Consider the following 25,757-nt stretch of genomic DNA (forward strand, 5'->3'; position numbering starts at 1 on the left):
GGAAACTGCTCTTTATGCTCTTTAAGAACTTCTGCTTTTCTCCATCTTTATGCTGTGGCGTTTATCACATATGTAGAATGGATGCTACTCAGGATGTTCAGTGAAGCTAAAGCTGTATCTTTTCATTCAATCAGGGCCTGAAGTAAATTAGATCTTTTTGATTGTATTGGCCAAGCATTGCTCTGGCAAAATGGCCATTCATGTCTATGGAGTTATGTATAAACAGTTTTTAATTTTTTTAAAATTTCTTTTTCTTAAAGTAAAAGGTGGGGCTTTGGACATTCAAAATCTTCCAGGCCATCATAAATTCTACCAAACTAAACCCCATGAAGTCTAGGTCCTGGTCATACTGTCCAGGGATTTAGAGAGGGAAAGAGATAGTATATGGTTCATGGTAAAAAAACAGAATGATCAATTGATCGTGTACTATCAAATCAGTGTTCATTTTATCAACCACATGGATAGGCCTTCTCCAGGATGATCTGTCTGAGCCTAGCCCTTCAGATTCTCCAGTGATACATCCACAGGCATGATAATCAAGTCCATCCATCTTACTGCTGGTCATCCTTTTTTCTTTCCTTCTACCTTTCCCAGTATTATAGATTTCTCAAGGGAGCTGAGTCTTTCCATAATATGCCCAAAATGTGATAATTTCAACCTGGTCATTTGTGTCTTGAATGAGAACTCTGGATTGATTTGTTTATGATCCATTTGTTTGTTTTCTTGGCCATTCATAGTGTTGTTAGGGGTCTTTTCCAACTCCTAAGTTCAAAAACATCAATACTTTTTCTGTCCTGCTTCTTCAAAGTCCAATTTTCACTTCCAAATAGCATCACAGGAGAACTACTGCCTGCATGTTTCTGTTTTTTGTCGGTATAGACACATCCCAGCATCTGAATATCTTTTCCAAGGCCTTACCAAGTCCTAGTCCATGGATATTTTTTTTTTGACTGCTGATTCCTTTACTGTTGATGATTGATCCTAAAAGGCAAAAGCTATCCACCACTTCAATATCTTCATTGTCATTTCTCAGGCTGATTGCTTTACCTGTTGTCACTATTTTGGTTTTCTCTGCTGCGGGTTAAACCGCTGAGCTGTTGATCGGAAGGTCGGCGGTTCGAAACCGCGCGGCGGGGTGAGCTCCCGTTGTTAATCCCAGCTCCTGCTCACCTAGCAGTTCGAAAACATGCAAATGTGAGTAGATCAATAGGTACCGCTTCGGCGGGAAGGTAACGGCGTTCCGAGTCGTCATGCTGGCCACATGACCCGGAAGTGTCTATGACAACGCCGGCTCCAAGGCTTAGAAACGGAGATGAGCACCGCCCCCTAGAGTCGGATTCGACTGGACTTTACGTCAAGGGAAACCTTTACCTTTACTAACCATGTCCCACTTTTTCACTGTGGTCCTTGACTTCCATTACTAGATTTTCCAGATCATTTGCATTTTCAGCTATCATAATAGTGTCATTAGCATAGTAAAGATTATTGATGTTTCTTCTTCCAATTTTGAAACCACCCTCATCTTCCAATCCACCTTCCCTCAATATATATTCAGTATACAGGTTAAATAATAAGGAAAGAGTAAATAGAATTGTCTCACTCCTTTGCTAAACTGGAGCCAGTCTATTTCACCATGTTCCATCCAGGCTGTGGGTTCTATCTTGTGTATGGGTTTTTTCAGGAGTGCAATGAAATGTTCTGGGATTCCCATTTTCCTAAAAACATTCCACACTTTGACATGGTTGATACAATCAAAGCCCTTTGTATAATGCATGAAGCACATATTGATTTCAGCATTCTTTGGCTTTCCCAATTATCCATAATGCATTAGCAATGTTTCTTGTTCCTCGACCTTTTCTAAAACCAGCTTGGACATCTGGAATCTCCCTTTCCATCTAGGTCTCTAATCTTTGCTTGGGTGATCCTAAGCATTATTTTGCTAGTATGTGAAATTAAGAATATTGTACAATATTCAGCTTGCTGGGGAAGGTGATGACTGGGGAAGGCAATAACAAACCACCCCAATATAGTCTGCCAAGAAAACGTCGTGAAAGCGGCATCCCCCCAAAGGGTCAGACATGACTTGGTGCTTGCATAGGGACCTTTCACCTTTCATCACAATAGTTTGTACATTTTGTTAAGTCTCCTTTCTTTGGTGTGGAGACTGACCCTTCTAACTTTTTGGCCACTGTGTCGTTCATCAAATCTGCTGGCATAATTTGGTTAGAACCTTTACAGATTCTGCTGCTGCTGCTTGCCATATTTCTGTATATAATCCATCAATTCCTGTAGCCTTTTGACTTGGTAATGAGTAGAGTGTTGAATTTCACCTTCTAGTACTAGAGGGTCTTGTAAATATGGAATATGGTGTCTTGGATGTTGACAATTCCAATGTACAGAAGTTCAGAATATTCCTTCTATCTTTGTGTGATCTTTGAACCAGTTACTGTCCATTGGCATCCTTTAGCTTCCAATTTGAGATTGGAGCCTCCTTCTGAGTTCAGAGATCTTTTGGAAGACTTTCCATGTTTTTCCATGTCTATTAATATCCAAATGTGTCTCATAATAACTATAATTATTATAGTTAGAGTCCAGAGTCACTTGCTGACATGGGCCGCTAGAGAAATCAAATAAATAAATAAATAAATAAATAGCATTAGTATGCAAATTAGGAATCAGGAAACACAAAGCAAGCTTTGTGAACAGAGGCTGATATTTATAGGTGGCCACAACTAGCCATGAATATGTTAAAATGATGACACAACACAAGCTCTGCCCTTCCATACTTTTTTGCAGTATCACACATACATATGTATGGAAGGATATTTGCATAACAATGTTGCAATGCACGTTTCATCACTGCCCTCCCCTGGAAGCTATACTGGTATAAGATCTATTTTTCCCAATATATTCTGTTCAGCCTAAGTTGTTTGCATTTGCAATTGATTTTGATGCCAGTTAACTTGTTCTAAAATGTTTCTCACTGCTTGTTGCTTAATTTGGCAGTTTAATTGCATAATACATCCTTGCAAAACCTGAGGTGTTTGATGAGGCCAACAACTAATCAAGAACTTCTACTTGTATATTTAAGGCAATTAAAAATTAAAATGTATTTCAATGTTTAACTTACATATAATTAAAATACCTAATCTAAATTTATTGTCTTAACTCTCACCACCGGTTGGCAGGTTGGTGATTTTAGACTGACGGAGAATAGAGTTTAAACCAGCCTTGCCAACCATGTGCTCTTTAGATCTGCTGGACTTGTAATTCCCATAATCTCCAGCTGCATGGCCAATTCACATTATGTGTATTTGGAAGTTATGTGTAATGCATTATAAAATATTGGCACAAGATTTAAGCATTAGGAGACCTGATTTATTTACTCTTTCCCAAATTCCTTGTAGTGTTATATAAGAGTCGTATCATATTCTCCAGATGTGTTGGACTGTGATTCTTGTTACCCCTAATCAAGTGTCCAGCTGAGAATTATGATAGTTGTAGTCTAAAACATCTGGGGTACATTTAGTTGTGGAATACTGTCCTGTTTGTTCTGCTGTAATTCAAAATAGCTGATGCTTAAATTCTCTGCCTGAAGCAATTTTTCTGCCTGTTCATTTCCATCATCCCCCCTTCTTCTTTTCTCCACTCTACATGGTAATGCTCTCTAATGTGATATATCCTGTCCGTTGCCATGGCATCCTTTGTGAGGTCACCAGATAAAGCTAATTGCCCCCTCCCACAGGAAGAATAATTAACAAAGAAAGAGAGAGGGCTGTAATCAAAGCCCACTTCCCTTATTTTGTTTTGGATAAAGGAAAAGTATACAGATAGGCTCCTGTCCTTTGACTGGGAATAGGGCAGGGAAGAAGTGGTTCAGGCAGTTAGCCTCAGGTTGGCACTCTGCCATTTATCGCTGCTTATTGGTTTCAGTCCGGAGGTGGCTATGGCCAGATTTTTTTAATCATGCCATAAATGAACAATATGTTTACTGAGTTCAATCCTGATTACTCTCAGATATATGTGCTGAGAGTCTGCATGTCAAGAACATGTTTTTGGAAAAGTGAAGGGTGACAGGGAAAAATAATTAGCTTCAAAACAACTGCTTATATCTCTAGCCCATGGACAGTATGTGGCCCCATCCCCTTTTTTAAGCAGCTGCAGGAGTTTCCCAAGGGCATGCTGTCAGTTGGCTGCACTTTGCCACTGAAAATCAGTGGCATGATTTACTCTCAGTGTTTAGTTGGGAAATAAATGTTTAAACATTTATTTAGTAGCACTCATTAACAACATTTATATACCACTCAAATGTCTCTGTACTAAACATTCTATCAGTGCACCATCTAGTGGTGTTGTTTTGTGATCATCCCATCTCCTGCAGTCCCTGCTTTAGGAAGTCCCTTGATTTCCATCCTTGGCAGGGTCCTCAGACTTGTCCCTAAGGATTAGAAGGGCTCTCCTAAGCATCAGCATCAGCGGCAGACCCTGACTTCTTAGATCTTTCATTGCCTACCTGGTTCCTCCATATGGATTAAACTACAGTTCCTATTATCTCCAGCAAGCACCCTCATTGATCACCCCCAGCCAACACAAAAACTGCTGGCTGAGGATGGTGGGATGCATAGTCTAACATTTGGAGGGCATCAGGTTGGAAGAAGCTGACAGACTCTATCAGGTCAATTCAAAACAAAAACACCCTTCTATGTTGTAGGGAATTCTCATTGACAAAGGATCACTGAATGCCTGAAAGCAGGGTGATCTACAGTGAACTTTCAGTTCCTGCAGGTTACTGACTGTTAGACCTCAGTGTCACCCCAGTGACTCAAGAATGCATTCATCACTCTCAGTGCACCTAGACAAAAAGTTGAGCAGTAATTTTGACGCTGTTTAAGAAAAACGTATTTGCCTGAGTTTTCTTGTTTGTTTGTGACTCATTGAATCTGAATTTGCATCTGCCTAATCCATTGATTACGTTAGACTAGGTGTGATAGCCAAAACAGCTAAAGCCAGCAGCATAAGCTTACTTTTTGCAGCCATGCTGTTTGACCAATTTTGCTGGCATTTGATCAAGGTCACTAATCAATATTAGACCTCATATTGCTTGTGAAGTTTTAAGAAGCCTAAGTAGGAAAGTTACAAAATAGAGATCATTAAGTTGCTTTTTGTGCAGATGAATTTGTGTTCAAAATATAGCAAGGAATTGTGCCATACTACTGAAGACATAAACAACTTCATCCTCCAACCCTTGCCTGCCTATCTGTTTGCTTGCTTGTTGGGCAGAGTCAGTCTTGCTTCCAAAGGGCATTGAAGCAGCATTCCTGCTTTGCATTTCTCAATAAGCGGTACATATGATTTATCCTTTCATGACACTGTATTACATGTTTCCTGCCTCCAACTTCGTATAATTGGATGCTACTGGTGAAGGTATGGAAGTGTTTCATGTACTGACATCTCAATACAATGTAAGATTGAATCCATGTTTTCTGCCCAGAGGGAGCAGAGGAACCCACAGTGGGACTACCATCAGTTCCCATGATGTATAGCTTCACCCTTAATGGACAAGCAGGTAAAGTGTAGAAAAGTGTATTTTTATAGTATATAGTATATAGTATATAGCTCTGTTCTGAATGCTATTCTCTGCCATTTAATAAATGATGTTCCTCCTCTCTCTTCTAAATCTTCAGTGTTTACCAAGAAAATTGCAGCAACTGCAAAGAGCGAGAAAGAGAGAGCAATTTTTATTAAAGATTCTTTAAAAGGAAGTTAAAAACCAATACATACTAATATAAAGTAAGAAAAAGAAAAAAATCAAAGAGAAAGCTAAAAGTGGAAGAAAGGAAAAAAGAAAAAGAAAAATAGAAAAGAAAGAAAAAAGATAGAAAGAAGTAACTTCCAAACTTTTTTACAGCAGTTATTAGTACAATTATAAATTTGCCTCTTACTCTTTTGTCTACTTTAAATCTTTCTAATAACTATATAAGAGAATCCCCTTGATAAAATTCTAGTATCTCACAATAAGTTAGCCATTTGTGTTTGCCTATTATTTCTCATCTGCAGAGTGCTTCTTGTGCTGAGAGCCACAAAGGTGTTTTCGGGCACAACCTGGGTTTGTATCTATTCCGTATTCTCGATATGGCACGTCTAACATACTGATTTTTAAAATTCACATTAACTTTGACTTTATCATACCACAAATATCCATGCCACCCAAAACTCAGGTCATGTCCTTCTAACTTCAAGAGCCTTCTATTCCTCAGCAGTACCCACTCTTTCATCCAAACCAAACAGCACGTTGCAAAACACAATTTCAGATCAGGTAAACCCAATCCTCCTCTTTTTCCTTTGCATCTTATAACACCTTACATTTAACTCGTGGTTTTTTCCCCACCACACAAATTTAGACATATCCTTCTGCCACTGTTTAAATGGTGCATCAGTTGTCAAGGTATTGTCTGAAACAAAAACACCATTCTAGGCAAGACATTCATCTGTATCACAGAAATTCTCCCCAGCAATGACAATTGTAGTTTCTCTTTTCTTAACGTGTCTTAACATGTCCATTTCCATTGTTTGAGGAGGTGTTGGTGTGTTAATGGAGCCAAAGCCTCATACTTGGCTGTGTGAACTTTTGGAGGAGGGAAGGATCCACAAACTGTTTCTTGCATTGTAGTTTGCGTGAAATCTATTGCTTTTAAACAAGTTTGGGGAGAAGTGAAGCACACTTGGGGGGATTTAAAAACAAAATCTTCTGCTCCCCCCAGCCTTTATTCTTCCTTTTGAACACTTGAAATTTTGTCCCTGGAGCTTTATTGTCCATTGGAGTGACTTCAAAAAGGAAACTGAAAACCTTCTAATCTATAGGGCAGACATAGCATTCTGTACTGATTGGCCAAGTGAAAAAGCATCTGCCTTGCCCTCTGCGTTAAGTGCCTCTGAAGGACTCTTAACAAGAAATGCCAAATTGCACAAACATCCCACTGCTGTATACACATACCACAGCCATATCATCTCACAATCGGTGTTCAGGCTGCCAAGAGAGATAAATATTTTACAGTTTAGAAAAAGTTGGCATAAAGTACCACACACACACACACACACACACACAAGTATTAATCTAGCACAGGCATTTCATGCTCTGTTCTGCCCCCAGAGACAGTACCTGAGATCAAGATGAGACATTGCAACCAGAGTCACTGGGAGTTGGGTAGCATATAAATTTATTAAATTAAATTAAATTAAATTAATTGCTTCAAGCATGCAAAAATGCCAATAAAAGTAGATAACAATAGACAAATTCATACTGTACTTCATTATGCCTTCTAATTCCTAAATAAATCCACAAACATCAGTGAGATTAATCTTTAAATAATGCAAGAACACTATAAAAAGGTAATTTTGTACTGAAATCTTTGTTCCACTTCTGTGATAAAGTTAGTGTTGATATGATAGTATTCCTATGATAGAAGATTCTGTTGGAGTGTCTCATTCTCAGTGTGTAGAATTCATTTAAAATTTATTTAAAATTTATTTTGTAATGTTTTTGAGTTTTTTAAATCAATAATAGATGACAGAGTGCTGGTGCTTACGTTACCCACATACAGTATCTTTCCATCCATTCCAACTATTTCCTGATCTAAAAAAGTATCTCACAAACGGAATTGCCTTGTGGCATCTTCCAGTCAGATTTAATTGAAGTTTAGGAAGCCGGGGAGGCTGTAGATAACTAAAAAGATAATTGCCTAATAAAGAATACTTTATGCATATCATTCAGCCACTTCTTGAACTAAAGTAAGTTCAAGAATCTTGCTCTTCTAACCTGTGAAAATTTATTATTATTTTTTTCTTTAAATGAAAATGAAAACAATGTAGATAATTTTAATTGCTTTGAACAATCTGGCTGGATGGCAAGACAGGATATAAATCAAATGAATATATTGTGGAGGAAGACTTGTACTCCATGTATGGTTCCATCTGGGGCAGTAGTATATGGGTGTGCAGTGTCAGTATTTCACTAGCGTAAAGACACAAGGTCCTTATTTGCAATTTTTTTTTAATCCATTCAATCATGTCTGATTCTCAGAGACTGCCTGGACAAGTCCCTGTAGTTTTCTTGGCAAGGTTTTTCAGAAGTGGTTTGCCATTACCTCTTTCCTAGGGCTGAGACAAAATGACTGGCCCAATGCCTTAACTACTACACCAAACTGGCTCTATATTTGAAATAGTATGAATTTATTATTTTAGTCTCTCGGCACATAAGGATATAATGCTAAGCATATAGAAACAGAATTGAGAAAAGCATTAATATTTGTGGTATTGTAGGAGTGCAGAATGTACAGGTAGTCCTCATTTAGTGACCACAATTGGGACCAGCAACTCAGTTGTTAAGTGAAGTGGTCGCTACCACAACTGTGCTTACGATCTTACTTCAGCTTTCCTTTGCTTTACAGACCTGTGAAGGTCGTAAAAGTGAGGATTGGTCACAAAGTTACTTTTTCATCACTGTCATAACTACAAACAGTTGCTAAATGAGGCAGTTGCTAAACAAGGACCATCTGTAATGCTAAAAATCAATCAGATATGATGGGGACATCTTGGAATGGAATATTTTGAATTATTGAATAGGATCACCATCTAGAATCCTGCTAGGATTGAGACTGCAGATAAATCTCATGTACATATTTATTTATAATTTTAAAAGCAATAATCAAATCAAATTAAATTAAATTATGTATGTATGTATTTCTTTATTTGATGCTGACTGACTCTCAATGACTCTGGGCAGCTCACAATAAACCAGAATATATAAAACAAGATAATAGGAAACAATGAATAACAAATTATTTTTTGTGAACTGCCCAGAATCATTGGGATTCAGGTGGTATCAAAATGGAATACAATAAATAAATAAATAAAATGAAAAGAAAAGAAAAGAAAAGAAAAGAAAAGAAAGAGAAAGAGAAAGAAGAGCAAGAAGGTGAATCCGGCATCTCACCAACATCAAACATCTAGCAGAGGGAGCTCCAGCCACCCTAGCACAAGCCCTGGGATAACAGGGTAGGAGCCATCTGAATCTCAGGGGAACTTAATTCCAGAGGGCAGGTGCTATGACAGAGAAGGCATGCTTCCTGGATCCTGGTAGGTGACATTATGTAATTGAAGGAATCCAGAGCATACCAACCTCCTCAGCTCAGATCAGCTGAGCAGACACCAAGGAGATAGTCAGTCCCTCAGATAACTAGGCCTTATGCCATGTAGGGCTTTATAGGTCATAACTAGCACCTTGAACTGTATCCAGAAGCAAACGGGCAACCAGTGCAGCTTGTGGAACAGAGGTGTCACATGGGCATAGTGTGGCATGCCTTTATCTGCCCACACTGCCCACACATTGGCATTCTGGACCAGTTGAAGCTTCTGAGTGGTCTTCAAGGGCAGCCCCACATAGAGCACAATGCAATAGTTGAGCTATGAGGTGATTAGGACCTCGCAATCCAGGAAAGGGTACAAGCTGTATAAATGCTTTCCTGACTATATTACCGCCTGCTCATTGAGCAGGAGCTGTGAATACATGAAGACACCAGATTGCATATCACCCATGAATGGAGAAGTGCAACCCCATCCAAGGTCAAAGATAGAATATCCCTGGAATAGCCACTCGATTTTGGTAGGATTCAATCGAAGATAGTTCCTCCCCATCCAGGCTTGTACATCCTCCAGGCACTGGAACAGGACCTTGACAACATCACTTGGCCAACCTGGAGTCAAAAGATATAATTGGGTACATTTACTTATCTGCATACTTATGATATGAATTCCAAAGTGGTAGGTGACTTCACTCAGTGGTTTTGTGTAGATGTTGAATAGGAGTGGAGAGAGAGCCAAACCCTGTGGCATTCCACAGAGCAGGGGAATGGCCTCTCCCCCCAACCAACATTGAGTGGAACTGGTCCTGAAGTGAACCACCATAAGATGGTGCCCCCCATTCCCAATCCCAAGCCAATCCAGAATGGTACTGTGGTTGATGTTATCAAAAGCCACTCAGAGATCAAGGAGCTCCACCATAGGTCATCTACAAGTATGACCAAAGCCATACTAAATCCTGGCTTGAAGCCTGACTGAAATGGGTCTAAATAATCTGCTTCCTCCAGGATTCCCTGCAGCTGCAGTCCTTCCGAAAAAGGGAAGGTTGGAGACAGGGTGATAGTTATCTAAAACCATTAGATCCAAGGATGGAGAGGTGGACCCCACAGCATAGACCCAAGTGCAGTCACCTTCTTGGCCACTTTCATGACTCAGGAGGGACCTGGATTCAGCACACAGCCATACCCAAGCCCACTCATCAACACATCATCTGCTCAACATCTATGCTTCAAGATGGAAGGTTTTTAATCCACTTTCTGAAGAAAATCTTTGTAGGGGTTAATTTTAATTAAGGAAATAATGCACAAAGAAACAGTCCCTCCTTGGGTGCTTTTTTAGGGTTTCGAGGAGGAAAAAACAAATATGAGGATCTCTTTACAGGCCTCCTGGATTATATCTAGAGTTTTTGTAGGCAGGAATGTTGGTCTTTCTCCCCTATTGAATTAAATTACTACCTATATATACAACAGTTGGCACAAAACAATGCTGCCATAAAATTTTCTGTCCCCATTGCATGTCCCTATTCTGCCTCTTTTGTGTCTGTTCTGAAGGTCTCACAAGTAATTGTGCCAGAAATATGCCCTGGTAACTTTTTTTTGTTTGCCATGGCCCCATGATGTTGTTCTCATCTTGTCCCCAGCCCATGAATAAGACATGTTGAAGTTAACAGGTTGTAACTGGTGTTGAAATATTATTTCCCCCCTTGTTTCAAAACCACTCAAAGTCATCAGCAAGGTGTGTAAAATTTGCTTTTCGCCCGTTACCTTGGAGGGAAGTCAGGTGACTAGCAGTCACTAGAAACAGAGGTATCAGAGACAGATAGGAATGACCAATTTCATGCTGATGTAGTTTTCTGCTGACTCAAAGATAGTGGTGAAACTCCATAATGGTGAAAGAACCTGAATCACTAACTAATAGGAGGAGGATCATACATCTAGGCTAGTTGCCTCTCTCTGCCAATCCTCCCACATCCCATTTGGACATCTCCATTTCAAGTTAAAATAATGCTAAATAAAGAGGGATGTGGGAATACTCTGGGGTAGAAACAACCTCGGAGAACAGGGAAACCAATGCTGCCATGATTGTGCAAGTAGCTAGGTCCTGTTGAGCAGAACTGAAACTGATTCGCTGCTGGGTAACCATTCTCTTACTAAAAGGGAAAGGAAGTGATTGAAATGGACCAATACAGAGAAAATAGTAAACAAGCAATAAAAACTCAGTGGTAAATAAGCAATAGAAGCTCAATTCAACATTTCTTTCATGAGTCTACTGGGGTTGCTGTATTTAAAGACAAAGTTACCTACCCACCGATACAATTTCAAAATACTTTTAAAGCAGAATCAGAAACAAGCAATAAGTCCTAAACCTACTTACCATCCTAACTTTGCTAATAAGATTTACAGCATAACAGCCCTGCTATTCTTAGCATCTTCTCACAATCACTTTCACCAATAAATATGTTTATTGAAATACCACTAATCAATTCCCTCTTTTTCCCCCAAATAAAATAGTGGAAGTCTAATCATTTCAGAATACTGTTGAAGCAAAATTCTGATTCCCTTTACAATTTCTTTCCAACGTTTTACTGGGTTGTTAGAGTTATGATATACTGTATGTGTTCGGTTTATGATAATAGTAATATGAACCCAAGGTTCAGTAAGAAAACAACAGAAATCCTCACTGTTTAGCCTTCACTTTTAGTCTTAGTCTAAGGAATACAATCAATCCATAGAAATGTAGATGTACCCAACATTTATTTATTTTTAATTTGATTATTTTTATCCCATTTTCTCATGTCGAAGAGAACTCAAGATGGCTCTTATTAACGCATAAAATATTAACATATAAAATATCCAAATGTAAAATATATAAATGATATCTAGCTTAATCTAAGTCTTGTTTTTTATCCCAGAAATTCATAATTATTCCTTCTGATCTCTATATCTGTGCCCTCTTCTATTCTCTAGACACGTCTCTTTGAAATGTAGATTTTTGTTTATCTTTCAAGTTAGTTCAGATCACCTCTCCCCAGGATATATCCAGAGACCCATCTGTAATGACTCTGCACTTTTTTCTCATGTACTGCAGACCACATAACAGATTTGTGTTGGAGATAATTTCATCAGATAAGGAGACAGCTGGTTAAACCACCCATTGGTGAGTTGGAATGAATTAATGAAAACAGTGATATCAGGAGATAAGATGTATCTGTTCCCATGCAAGCAAAATTAGCTTCATACTGTAGCTCCCTAACAATTCAAGACAGACTGCACAAAGTAGTTCTTTAGGTTCCTACTCAGACTCATAAGGAATCCCCTACTTCTGCTATGCATGTCCCAAATGCAAAGTATTCTGAACAGCAGGAGCAGAAACAAAACCCAGAAGAGCCTATGAGTAACATGGCTGAGACATGAAAGGCCCCAAGTCACTGTCTATCCATTCAGAGATAAGAGGCCTGCGTTATGTTATATTAGTTGTTTGGGGATTTGAGAGCTGGCTTAGGTTGACCAATAATGCAGCAGTGACTCAGGGCTGAGTGAGCACTTCCTTTCCTAGTAGTTTGCTTGATAGTCATCTGTGAGCCGATCTGTTAAGTCTTGCCTGGGTTTATGTCATCAGATTGACCTGTTTACTTAACAGCAGGATTCCTGAGGGTATTCCTTTCTTAAAATGGATAGCTGTCTTTGAGTATTTCTTTTTTTGCCAATCCAAGAGAGTTAATGGTTGGAAATACAGGAAAACAAAAAGAATTATGTGTTGTTGTAATTCTGCAGCTTTTGCAATTGTTCTTTCCTCAGGTCAGTACTGCTACAATTATTGTGTATTCTGAAGTTGCAATCTTATGAATATTGATTTGGAAAGGTGCTTCATTGAAATCAATGGGAGACATTTCCAAGTAAATATTTTTAAAGCAGCATTCTACCATAAACACTAAGAAATGAGACAAGCTTTCTGCTCTATCACATTCATTAATTTTATTGTTAGTACTACTACTACCACCATTTTTAAAGTACCTCACATTAGTTAGTTATAATACTTAGCATTTATCTAGTGCTTTGGAGCAGTCAAAATACTTCACATAGATCATCTCACAAGAAATCTAGAAGGTAGGCCAATATCATTATCCATCATTGGAAAAGGTTCTTTCCCCAAGTCTAAGTTCTGTGTCTGTGACAGAACAAGATTTGAACTGGAGACTTCATATTTCAGTCTCTTTGTCACTAGGACACCTCCAGTTCTTATGGTATGTGGAAGATTTGCAGGCTCTAATAAAGTCAAGAACCCCTGATTTTGAGAATTAGTGACTCCTCTTTTTATTATTTTTTTATTACTCTCCCCACGACCTGAGTTTGATCCCAGTGGAAATTGGTTGCTCAGGTCTACTCAGCCTTCCATCCTTCCAAGGTCAGTAAAATGAGTACGCAGCTTGCTGGGGGAAAGGTAATTATGACTGGGGAAGGCAATGGCAAACCACCTCACTCTATAGTCTGCCAAGAAAATGACTCAGGGTCCTTTCTTCTTTCTCTTTTTGTTATCAGTAACCACTGGCCTATTTTCAATTGAAAGTTGTCTTTGTTACTGTTGAAACATCTAGCAATATGGGACCAAGATGTCCCATGGATCTTCTCCTTCCACAGGAATCTGCCAACCACTGAGCTCAACAGGGGAGTCTTGAACATGGAAAAGAACCTTCTCTGTCATTAGTGTTCCTTCTAGCCCTCTCTTAAATGACTTGACTTTCTGTCAATGGTTTTGTTTTGATTGGCATTTGCTTAACTCTTGAATCACTTCCTGCAGTACTTTGTTGATACTGTATTTCTTTAAACATCCCTGCTTTTAAATTATTTTAGTTAACAAAGTGTTTAATGGTAATTGCTCTGGACTCACTTTAGGCAGTGGAAAGCCAAAATATAAATTATTGAATGAATTAATGAATTAATGAGCAAACTGATTCAGCACACACAATCCCCACAAACTAATAGCCTTTACTAATATTTTCCATCTAGCTGATGGGAGGGAAAATTGTGGATTAGTGCAGATTGTACATTTTCCATGGATGAATTATATTCCAAATTGTTTGCATTGTGTAACCTCTTTTTTCTGTCCATGCTCTAGTTCATGTTTCACACTGGACTGGAATGAGGAACCCAACGTACATGGAAAGCTGCTGTCCAGTGCCAAAGATATGCATTAGCAAAAATAATCATTTACATAGGCCTCTTGCAGAAATGGGTTTAATTTGAATCACTGTACTAATATAGCAGCAGTCTGAAGCCATATAGAGAAAGATTATGTACCTCCATGGGAAAGACAATTCTGCCAAGCAAGGCCCTTACTGCTTGCATCTGTGTATTCTTTTTCTCAGCTTGTCACTAATCCTTTCTGATGACCATTGAGCCTTTTCAAACATAGCTTGTAAGGATGGCTTCAGTTTTACTGGATTCTGACATGGTATCTCCATCAGTAGAAGAAATAGTAAGATTTCCATTTGTAGGCAACAACAACAAAATTGCAAGTGTGTATCAGGATTAGAAAGAAGGCTTGGGTCCATCTGATGTACGTACAGTATAAGAAGGAAGCATGGAAATGCATGCAAAGCCGTTGGTTTCCAATAAGTCAGATGGATATGCTGAAGGTGGCCTGTTACCTTAAACAGAGCTATCTATTTTAAGTGCTAGGATTCCTTCTTGGAAAGGGCCATTTGTGACTGCCTTCTGTCTCTGTCTGGCAGGTGTAGAGAATGATAAGACAGAAGACACCTTAAATGGGTATCAGGCTGGTTTGCACGGATGCCTCTCCGACAAAGTCCCGTTCATCTGCGTGTGCCTGCTGAAAATCCGCTGACCCCCCAGCTTTCTGCGAGTCCTTTCTACCGCAGGCAGGCGGCAGGCAGCTAGCTCTCGTTAGGGCGCGCGCACGCGTACTTATTCCTATGTAGATACATACACTCACACCCCCTCACGCACAATTACCCACGCCTCCTTTTCGCAGAACCAAAAATAGCCTAGCGCGCGTATTGCGCCCTCCGCTCCATTCTCTTTCTCTTCCGAGCCAGCCAGGAGCATCTTGCGGGCGGGCAGGAAAGGCCCTTTTTTGTGCGTGCCTTCGTCCCCCCGCTCTCCTCAGCGGCGCTGGAAGAGAGAGGAGGGGCCGTGCGCTCTTGCGCCTCTGTGAGCGCGCCGGGGCGGGGAAGGTGGCACCGGCTGCTTTGATAGCGTCTCTCTTTTTCTGTTTTATCCTACCACCACCTCCTCCTCCTCCTCCTCCTCCTCCTCCCGTCCTTCCTTTCTTTCGCCTTCGTCCCCACCCGCCTTCTTCCTCCTTCCCGTTCCTCCCTTCTTTCATTCTTTCTTCTCCCTCCGTGCTTCAGAAGCTGGGCTTTTAAATGGTTTCCTCGCGGCGGGCGGGAAGAAGATGCTTGGTAGCAGCGGCGGCGGAGGCAGCAACCACGTCAAGAGCCTGCAGCAGGACGCGGAGCTGAACGGCGAGGAAGGACCAGGGGAGCTGAAGGGCTTCAAGAAGGCGGCGTCCGAGGGCAGCAAGGCCATGATGCAGAAGCGCGCCAACGCCAAAGGCCCTGCCGGGGTGGCGCCCAAGGCGGCTGAGCTGAAGGTCTTCAAGTCGGACAGCGTGGAGGCTCGCGTGCCGGTGGCTTCGAATCTGCGCAAGCAGAAGTCCCTCACCAACCTGTCCTTCCTGACCGACAGCGAGAAGAAGATGCAGCTCTACGAGCCCAAGTGGAGCGACGACATGGCCAAGGCGGCCAAAGGCTTCGGGAGCCGCAGCCTCAAAGGCGGCAAGCAGGCGCCCTCGCTCATGTCCAAGAACCTCTCCAGGTCTGAGCACTCGCTCTTTCAGGCTAAGCTGGCCCCGGCCGCCGGCAACAAACCGCCGCTGGCGCCGCTGCCCTCCAACCTGGGCAAGCCCAGCCGCATCCCTCGCGGGCCTTACGCCGAAGTCAAACCGCTCAGCAAAGCACCCGAGGCTGGCAGTGGCGACGACCCCAAGTCGGACGACGAGATCCTCTCCAATAAGGGCAAGGCGGCGCAGCAGAAGCAGCAGCCGCCGCCGCCGCCGCAACAAACGGCGACGCAGCCGGCCGGGAAGGGGGCGCCGCCGGAGGAGAAGGCTTTTCTGAAGGTGGATCCCGAACTGGTCGTCACCGTTCTGGGCGACCTGGAGCAGCTGCTCTTCAGCCAGATGCTCGGTGAGTCAGCCTGTCCCCTTCCTTCCCGCGGATGGATAGCTGCCTTGCTGGTGAAGGTTCTCGGGGCTTTTGAGCGGGAGCCAACAACGCTCCTTCGGAAAACAGGCTGTGTGGGAAGTCTGCGTGGCTTGGGATGTGACTCCCCGTTGGTTTCGCCCTCTCTGTACAAACCGAAGCTGTTTGGTGCCTAATGGCATCGAGTCTTTCAGAAGAGGGGACTTTGAGGCTTAGAAAGAGCAAGTAACACTTCAAAGAAAGGGATATCCTGGGTATGCCGTTTCGGTTTGGTCATTTTCCAGCTGTCAGCACTCTGGGAGCGTTTCTTGCCATCTTCATTACGCATTCCTGTTTTGTTCCTCCAGAGTAGATGCTTGCTTCTTTTTCCAGAGGAAAGTAGAGTCATTTCTAACTGACCAAATTGACATGCATGGGCTAGGTGTGTTCTGTTTTCAGGCAAAATGTAAAACAGATAGCTGAAATGGACCATACAGAAGGGAAATTATTCTGATTTTTTTTTCATGCTTCAGATATACCAAGTCAAGGGAAGATAAGGGACAGAAACCCTGTTTGCTATTTCAGCCAATTAAGCAGAGCAGGGTGAACAAGCAAAGAAAATATGGGACAAATCTAGACTCGGGTTTAGCAGATTGGGATGTATTTGACTGGGGAGGGATAAGGCTGCAGGGGGATATGAGAACCCATGCTAAAATGGATGGCTCCCCGTTTGTTCAGCTGGGGAATGACAGAAGAAAGGGCCCTTTTCTGTGGTTGCTGTTATGTCATGGTAGCGTTCTGACTGTTCTGCAGGCAGTTTATGGGTACATAGAGTAGGTCTGTGGGGAGGGAGAAGAGGTACAGCTGCTGTGACTGCTATATGAGCAGCCATTCACAAAGCTGGGAGAGCACAAATTGTGAGATGCTGTAGGCTGTTTTTGCATTTCCCTGTAGATGACCATGCACCCACAGTATAGCAGATGTGCTTGGACACACCGTAAGCCATTGCCTTCTGGTTGAGATTGGTAGAAGAGGGGAGTGGTCAGTAACGTCTCTATACCAGCTGCAATTGAAAAGTGGGGGCACAAGGCTGTAGTGAGGAAAGGATGGGCTGATGCATCCTTGAAGTGACCAAGAAGAATGGACTCTTGTTTGGTTACTAAGGAGATCTGCAAAGGAACAGTGCTGCTGCCGCTGCTACTTTCTCCACCTGGAATTTCTGTTTGAGACATCCGCCCAGGAATGGCTGCTTTGCAAATGTTGTACGCTTAGCATAGAGAGAATAAATAGCAGCACTGCCTAAGTACCAACAATTTGGTTTCTATGCAACGGCTTGGCTCATAATGATCTCTAAGGAATACCGCCCCCCCACCCCCCCCTGTAAATACTGTTGTCCAACTGATCTATATGCAGGGAGGAGAGAATTCAAACAGGGGCATCCACAGTACATTTAGGAGCAGGAGGTTTGGGAGGATGCCTAAAATACTAGGATTGATACTCTTAAACTGCAATCCTACATACACTTGATAGGGCTTGGTTTTCAATAAGCATGTGGAATCCTGCTGTAAGAAATTTAGGATTATCTGTCTGCATTCTCCTGGGTCATGTGCTGTCTGTATCTTAGAAAACTACCACACCCTTTGGGCTGACGAGCAACTGTTGCTACTACTTGAACTATTCAAAGAACATGGTTTGTGGTATCAATAGCACTAGAATTTTGGGTGATAGAGTAGGACTAGAACTGGGAGGAAATAAGATTGCAGGAGCCCAGCTAGAAATATGTATATGGGAATTAGGAGCAAGCTATGAAAGTTGAGAACTCTATTGCTGGAATAACAGAAAAACTATAGATGTAGGATTGAAAGTCTTAGGGCATGTTAGGATGTGAAAAACATATGTCTGGGACCCTTGCATTTTGGCAGAGACTGTTTCTGAACACAGAATAATAGAAGGTGAAATAAAATAAGTGTTATTATGGAAGCACTGCATAAAATAATAGAGAAAAAGTCCTAATTCGGTAGTGTAGCACATATATTGCATGGCAAAAGTCCTGAGGTCAGTCCTTCAAATCTGTTAAGACTAGGACAAATCTACTGGAAACCCTGGAGAGCTGCTGCCTCAGTATAGGTACTTCAGAGCCAGATAGCTCAGGAATCAAGATCTATTCTGCATCATTCCAGAGTGCAGGTCATGGAACAATTAAGTTACAGGAAGGCAACTTCTCACGGAATGTTAGAAGAAACTTTCTATCAGCCAGAGTACTTTCATGAGGGAATCAATTGCCTAGAGTGATGGTATATTCCCTTTACTGGATGTGTTAAGCAAATGGTACACAGCCTTTTATCAGGGATGCTTTAAGGTGATTTACTGTACTGAGAAGAGAATTGGATGATGGCCTAAATGGCACCTTCCAGCCCTGCATTTCTGTGAGTAAGGAAGGGATGACTGATTTCTAATTTGCCACCATGAGATGTGGCTACCAGTTTGTCTGGCTTCAAAAAAGGGTTGGACCAATTCATGGAAGCCATGGAGATCAGTGGCTATTAGTCTTGATGGCAGTGGGACTGCCTCTGAAGGGAAACTGTTGGGACTGCCTCTGCTGGGAAACTGTTGGGCTTCCTTGTTCAGCTTGTTGGCCACTGTGAGAACAGACTGCTGGACTAGATGGACCAGAGGCCTGATCCAGCAGGACACAGCTTATGTTCTTCTAAACAAAGGTCTCTATGTAGAAAAACAGTGAGTACCTTGGATGTATTCTGTTATGTTTGAAGAGGGTGTGAACTCAATAATGGCAATCCAAGCAATTCTGAATCATTGTATTTATGTAGAAAAAACAGCATGCATAAAACAACATTGACTATCCAAGTATGTTAGATTGAGCTGAGTAACACTGCAGAGCTATTACGAAGCAGAAGGATTTTGACTGAAGTTATTGGGCATTGGCAGAACAGAGAAAATATAGCATACCAGGCTGTAAGAGGACAAAGAATCTGTGTGTTGGAAGAGGAAGTCATTGGCAGAGCCATTGGAACAAAGAAGAGAAAGAACTGTCATTTGGAAATTGTAAATCTATAGAATCTAGACAATACAGATAGGTTAAACTTTTGCATAGTGCCTCCTTCTGTTGGCTGTAGAAATGTCTAGGTCCTCTGGTTTGTGGATCAATATATGAGGGGGGAAAAAATCACTCCAAAATGTGAAACCAAAAGTGGAGGGTTTATCATAGCTATTGGCCTGTATTAGATAAAGGATGGATAAAGCAAATTGCTTAGGGGTTGATTTTATATTTTGAGATTAAATGCTTGGTCTCCACTTTCGTCAAGCTCTCCTCTCATAGGGCAGTTCACTCTGCCTCTTTGGTATTCCTTCTTCCATGCCAAAGAATAAATACATCCTGAAGAATAAATATACATCATGTGTCAAAATGTAGAATGAACCACAAGGAATGGAAAGCAAAGCAGAAAACTTGATTACTGGTCCTCCTGTGTCTGAAATATATTCTCCTTATTCCTTGTGATTTTCCAGATATCCTAATCTAGAATGATAGATGCTTATCATAGAACCACAGAGGTAGGAAACACTATTTAGGCCATTGAGTTCAATACTGTGCTCAGTGGAGGAATCCAAATGAAAGGATCCAAAATAGATGACTGTTCAGCCTCTACTTTCTGCGATGAACAACATTATAATTTAATTCAAGACACAAAGAGATTGAAGAAAGAATGGGTAGTTCAAATTAAGAAATAAATGCAAAGTTTTTTATCTAGAGAGAATAATGTAAATATACACTTATAGAATGTACACTTCTATAACTATACGTATTTATGTCCAGGGTAGGAGAATTCACTGTCTCCCTAAATGACTTGTTAGGAATGTCAATTTAAATCTATCTTAGACCATTATTCTACGTCTTGTACTCTGGGATGATAGACTACAGGTCATGATTTTCTTCAGTGTGACACCATTTTAGGTATATGGAGAGATTCTTGTATCATGATTCAGTCTTTTCTTCTTAAGGCTACAGTAAATATGCTGTTTACCCAAACTCTTCTTGTAGACACATTTCTATTACCCTGTTCATCTTTGTAGGCCTTCTTTATATCAGTTCTGAGTTCTCCAACTTAACGTGTGGTATCTTGAGCTGGGGTGTAACCAGTGCAGAAGAGTGGAAACATTACTTTCTATGATTTGAAAATTATACTTCTACTGATGCAGCCTGAAATTGTGTTTGTCCTTTTGGCAAGCACATCACAGCGTGTGATTAAATATACTTCCAAGGTTCCTTTCATACATATTATTGCCTAGCCATGTATCTATAAGTGTACAGTTATAGAACTGTACATTCTATAAGTGTATATTTACATTATTCTCTCTAGATAAAGAACTTTGCATTTATTCCTTAATTTGAACTACCCATTCTTTCTTCAATCTCTTTGTGTCTTGGATTAAATTATAATGTTGTTCATTGCAGAAAGTTCACTGTAGAAGATGGGCAAGTATCTCAAGCTTGATTTTGCCCAGTTTCTCATGTTTTTAATATTATCAATCTATCTTGTTTCCACAGCAGGTATTATAATAATAATTAAAAAATCAACACAAAATATAAATATTACCAATATATGCTTTCTCTAGTGTGTGCACTTTTTGTGCATATTTCTTCTTGGGTACTTTTGGTAATGATTCCCAAATATACATGGTTCTGAAAGCAGTTCACCTGTTATACATGTTTTTATGTACATACTTTGTAAACTACATAGTAAAGTGTGTTAAAATGTACTTTTAGATGTATAATTGTTGTGCCCAACAGTGTTGGGATATTTATCCTAATTTAAGTTACTTGACATATCTAGCTAAGTTCATTTATTCATTTACCTTTTCATTGTTCATCCCTGTAAAGCCCCAAAAAGTTTTGGAAGACTTTACAGTATGCTTCTGATTCCAATACTTTACATTATTTGACATCATCTGCAAATCTGTTCACACTTTTTATCAGGTTGTTAATTATTATATTAACAAGAACAAGTTTCAGTATACATTATAGGAGGCAACTTATTGAGCACCTATTTTAATGATATAACAGCTCATAAATTCCCTTTTTCTCATTCTGGTATGATTAAGATAGTTGTAATTTATTCCAGCCCTTTACTGCTTGTTTTTTGGGAGAGATTTTTGTGAAGGTCGTTGTCAAACACTTTGTGGAAATACAAGAACACAACAAGGAGTACCCTAAGATATTTTAAAATATGACCTCAATTTATGGTTGATTTATGCCAGGAGCTATAAATGAAGTTTCTCCTGCACATGCCCAGGGATGTGCATATGAAAATAAGCCATTCATTACATGATGTAGAAACTTCAATTTACAGAAATAAAGATGTATATGGAATTATAGTATTAATCTTTTAATACATCCCATATTTTTGTTCTTCTTTCAGTATTGTGAGGAGCTCAAAAACTATAACCAATGCTTTCCTTTTAGATAAAAATATGCTAGCCATGACACCCTAATTTGGATAGCTTGTGGTTAATCTTTGGTAGAAGCAAGCCAACTTCAAAAACTAGTGTGTGAAGCTGATTATTTAGTCGTATAGTAAAACTTCAGTTTAGTTTTGGACAACACCCTAAACATGGTTACTCCAAAATCAAAGTGGAGATTTTTGACCTCCTTACAATCATACAGAGAGAAGAGGAAAGGGGGAATGTAGAACCTGGGGACTTATTTTAGTAACATTAAACCATGATTTAGGTTTTGACTGAATAAAGATATGTCCCTTTAGGATATGTCAGCAGTTCAAACTACGTGAATAACCAACCCCCTTTTTTTTGTAAAAGAAAGGGAATTGCAGGGTTCTTGTAGGTTATTCCATAAATTATATACAATGTCAGGACAGTAGAGGAAGTTGGATTAGAGATGTCCTGGATTATTTACTCAAACTAAAACAGGAGTCATCTACATAGTAAATATCTATTGAATAAGGTTATAATATCTATGCTAAGAAACCTGGAAATGGCTTATGAATCAGTGAGAGAACTGAAGACGAAGTCCAGATTGCATCATCTGAATTGAGGCATGTCCTGGACTAAATAGAAATGGTGCAGAAGTACCCTTGGCATTAATTAGCCAGTATCTTATGTGCATATGGCAAGAATGAAGCTGCGTTATGTATATTTGTCTTGGAAAGTGTAGGAATATACCTTTGGTTATATGGCAATGTGAATAGTACCAGGGACTGCTTAATTTATCAGTGGCTTGCTTCAACCCTTGATCTCATTTTTTCACTGGTTCCTCAGCATCTGAATTACATCACTAGGGTACATGCTAAGCATACCATCCCAGTAGGTTTCAAATCTGTTAACAAGAAGCAGCCAGAAGTAAAATATGTCTCTTAATTCACTGGGACTGCAAAATCTGCATGGGAAGATTCTAAAGCAGAACATAAAAATATTAGTCTATGGATATCCTGAAGCCAGTACAGTGATTACTTGAAGCCAGCACAGATTTGTCAAGGATAAGTTTGTTACCTTTCTCATGTTTCAATTTTGGTGAGAAAGTGGATATAATGTATCTGGATCTCAGCAAAACATTTGATAAAGTACACCATACAGTTTGATCCTGGGCCCAGAATTCTTTAACATTTTTTTTGACGACTTGGATAATGAGATGGAAGGAATACTCATTAAATTTGTCTATGACGTAGAATTGAATGAAAGAGGTGAAATGATCATATGAGTTTGGAAAGATGAGTGGAAAACCATAGTTTTCCTGATTTGGATGTAATAAGAAACTTTATTCAGTTCATGCAGGATCTTCAGTGTCACAGCAATAAGAATGGAGAACAGAAACACTGCTTGGAAAATGAGCAGAAGGCTTATGAAAATCTCAGTTAAGTAAGCTGATGTGTATATGTCTGAACTAGGTGATACAGTGGATGGCAAGATGAATTTGATTTGAGACATCAGTTATTGCATCTCATCCTTAATGAATTTTATGAAGACAAAAATAAGATAATCCTTATTTAATCTTGTTCTAGGAGGGGGAGGATTTGTGCTAAAGAAATAAATATAGCCAGATATGATAGAGGAACTTTGACTTACATTTCTAGCTAACATTATAGCTCTCTTTTTCATGGCGAGAAATCTGTAGTGGTAGAACTCTGCTGTTTTGGAAAATCCTGTAGTCACCTGTGATTAATATCCCCTTGACACTTGGTAAATTGAATGACATACACAATCCAAAGAGAGTATAGACATGAACCCAAAGCAACATCATAATAGCTTATTTTGCAACTTGTTATGTCTCTTGACCAAAATGCCCCAAGAGGAAAAGCAAGGAGGGAAGCAAGCTAGAAATTCATGTTAGTAAGTCAGAGGAATGGAGTTCTTCACTTATTGACATGAATGTATCTTTGAATGTATCTTTCCCTGGTAGCTGATGTGTCCCATACTGTAGATCACTTGCTAAAGCAGTCTGAACACTGCTGACACTCCAGTTCCCCTTTCCAGGGTCTGTTTCTGCTTTGGTATAAGTTCATTAGTTCATTTCTCAGGCTGAGCCATGTGACAGAGGAATTGTTTAAATTTATGTGTATAAACATTAGGCTTGGCATTTGTATATATTGGAACATGTATTATTTTAAACATGACCTACATCTAAAAATGAATTTTTAGTCTATGTCTTGATTGTCTCAGGGTGATTATATTTCTTCATCTTCTTTGCCTTTGCTTCATCTAGCCACAAACAGTGTTCTGGAGTAGTCCCTAAATTCTGGAGGACTGCCAATTTCTCTGGTTTGTGTGATGATGTAAAAAATAGGTATCAGTGTAGCAGTTCTGCATCAGATTGCATGAGCATGCAGAGATGGGCATGGGCAAGGGGGAGACCTTAGTTACAGATAAACAACTGACTAATTTATAGTGGATCATATAGAAACTGAGAATTGCTGGATTTCTTGCAAAATGCCAGAGTAGATGGATCATAGTCAAGGGCTAATGCAATTAACTTTCTTTGTGGTTAAACATGCATACAAAGGATTTATTTAAGAGATTAACATATTTACTGGAGAGGAATGGCTTTGAATTAACCATTATATGCTCACGTTTGAAAAGCATACAGGAAAAATAAACAAACAAACAGATAAAGCTTCAGTGTAACCAACCATTTGGGCATAGGGAATCTCCATTAAATCTGAATGTCTGTTGAATCTAAATATAAGTCATTTATGTAATCTGCATCAATTTATTAAGCATTTTTTATTTATTGATGCCACCAGAAACTCTTCAGTCATAGTGGAGTCTAGGTGGTTTACAGATATTAAGAAAACAATAGTAAATCATACATTATAACAGAGTATTAAAGGGAAAGATGAATATGAATATGTAACAAATGAATAATTATATAGACTCTTGTGATTCTACGGTCAGACCCCAAAGACCTTCTGGAAAAGCCTTCAGGAGGCCATGGTGGTGGGGCCATTTTTACCTTAGGGAGCAGACAGCTCCATAGGAGAGGAGCTGCCTTTGAGAATATTCACCATCCCCTCTTGCAGTCCCTAGTAGGTGCTCCCTGGGTGTCTGGATCACATAGGCAGAATATATCTGGGAAAGGCAGTCTCTTAGACACTGAGGCCCTGAGCCATATAGAACTTTAGTGATTAGCATTTTGAATTCACTGTAGCTCTCACAGTAGCAGTGTCACATGGCAGTACAGTAACATGACTGGCCAGTAAGCACATGGACCACACATTCTGAACCAATTGAAGTTTCTTGGTGTCTTCAAGGACAGTTCCATGTGGACCAAATTAGAATAATCTAATTGGGAGATGACAAGGGCATGAGTGACCATCCTCAGTACATTCTGTTCCAGGTAAGGTTGCAACTGGCACACTATCCAAGGTGGCACAGGCCCTCCTGGCCCCAGCTTCTGCCAGGAGTTCTGAGTCCAGGAGGATCCTCAAATTGTAAACCTGCTTTCTCTGGAGAAGCACAACCCTATCAAGAGTCAAAGATGGTACAATCCTGGAATCAGAAGACTTCTGAATTAACAATCATTCTGTTTTCCCTTTTCCCTGTACAGACCCTGGCAGCCTCAGGCACTGGGTCAGGACTTCTGCTTCTCCTATTGGGCCTGGGAAGGTGATGTACAATTTGGTATTGTCAGCATATTGGGTATCATATTTCAGTTACATAATAGAAGTAAATGACATCACTGCAGTAAAACTTGATTTAATTGGCAAACATTATATGGGAGTGAAGTCTGATTAAAAAATGTATACGTTATATCCTAAGTCCACTAAATTATGTTAAATGTACAGACAAAAGTCTTGTGCAATATCCAGCTTCCACACCATGTCAAAATATGAAAATAAAATGATTGCCTTCGGTTCACAGGTCATTATTTGGGACACCTCATATGGTTGTT

The 25,757-nt window shown here is 40.1% G+C and overlaps 1 protein-coding gene across 1 annotated transcript in view; it reads left to right on the top strand.

The window, feature by feature from the left end:
* Positions 1 to 25,757, top strand: part of NAV1 (neuron navigator 1) — a 240,173-nt gene that overhangs the window by 17,222 nt on the left and 197,194 nt on the right. Inside the window, exon 3 of the mRNA XM_063297369.1 lies at positions 15,509 to 16,345. Within this exon, the coding sequence (XP_063153439.1) occupies positions 15,509 to 16,345 (837 nt within the window). The remainder of the gene's footprint in view (positions 1 to 15,508; positions 16,346 to 25,757) is intronic.

Source organism: Candoia aspera, chromosome 3 (genome assembly GCF_035149785.1).
Source record: "Candoia aspera isolate rCanAsp1 chromosome 3, rCanAsp1.hap2, whole genome shotgun sequence".
NCBI classification, from domain to species: Eukaryota; Metazoa; Chordata; class Lepidosauria; order Squamata; family Boidae; genus Candoia; species Candoia aspera.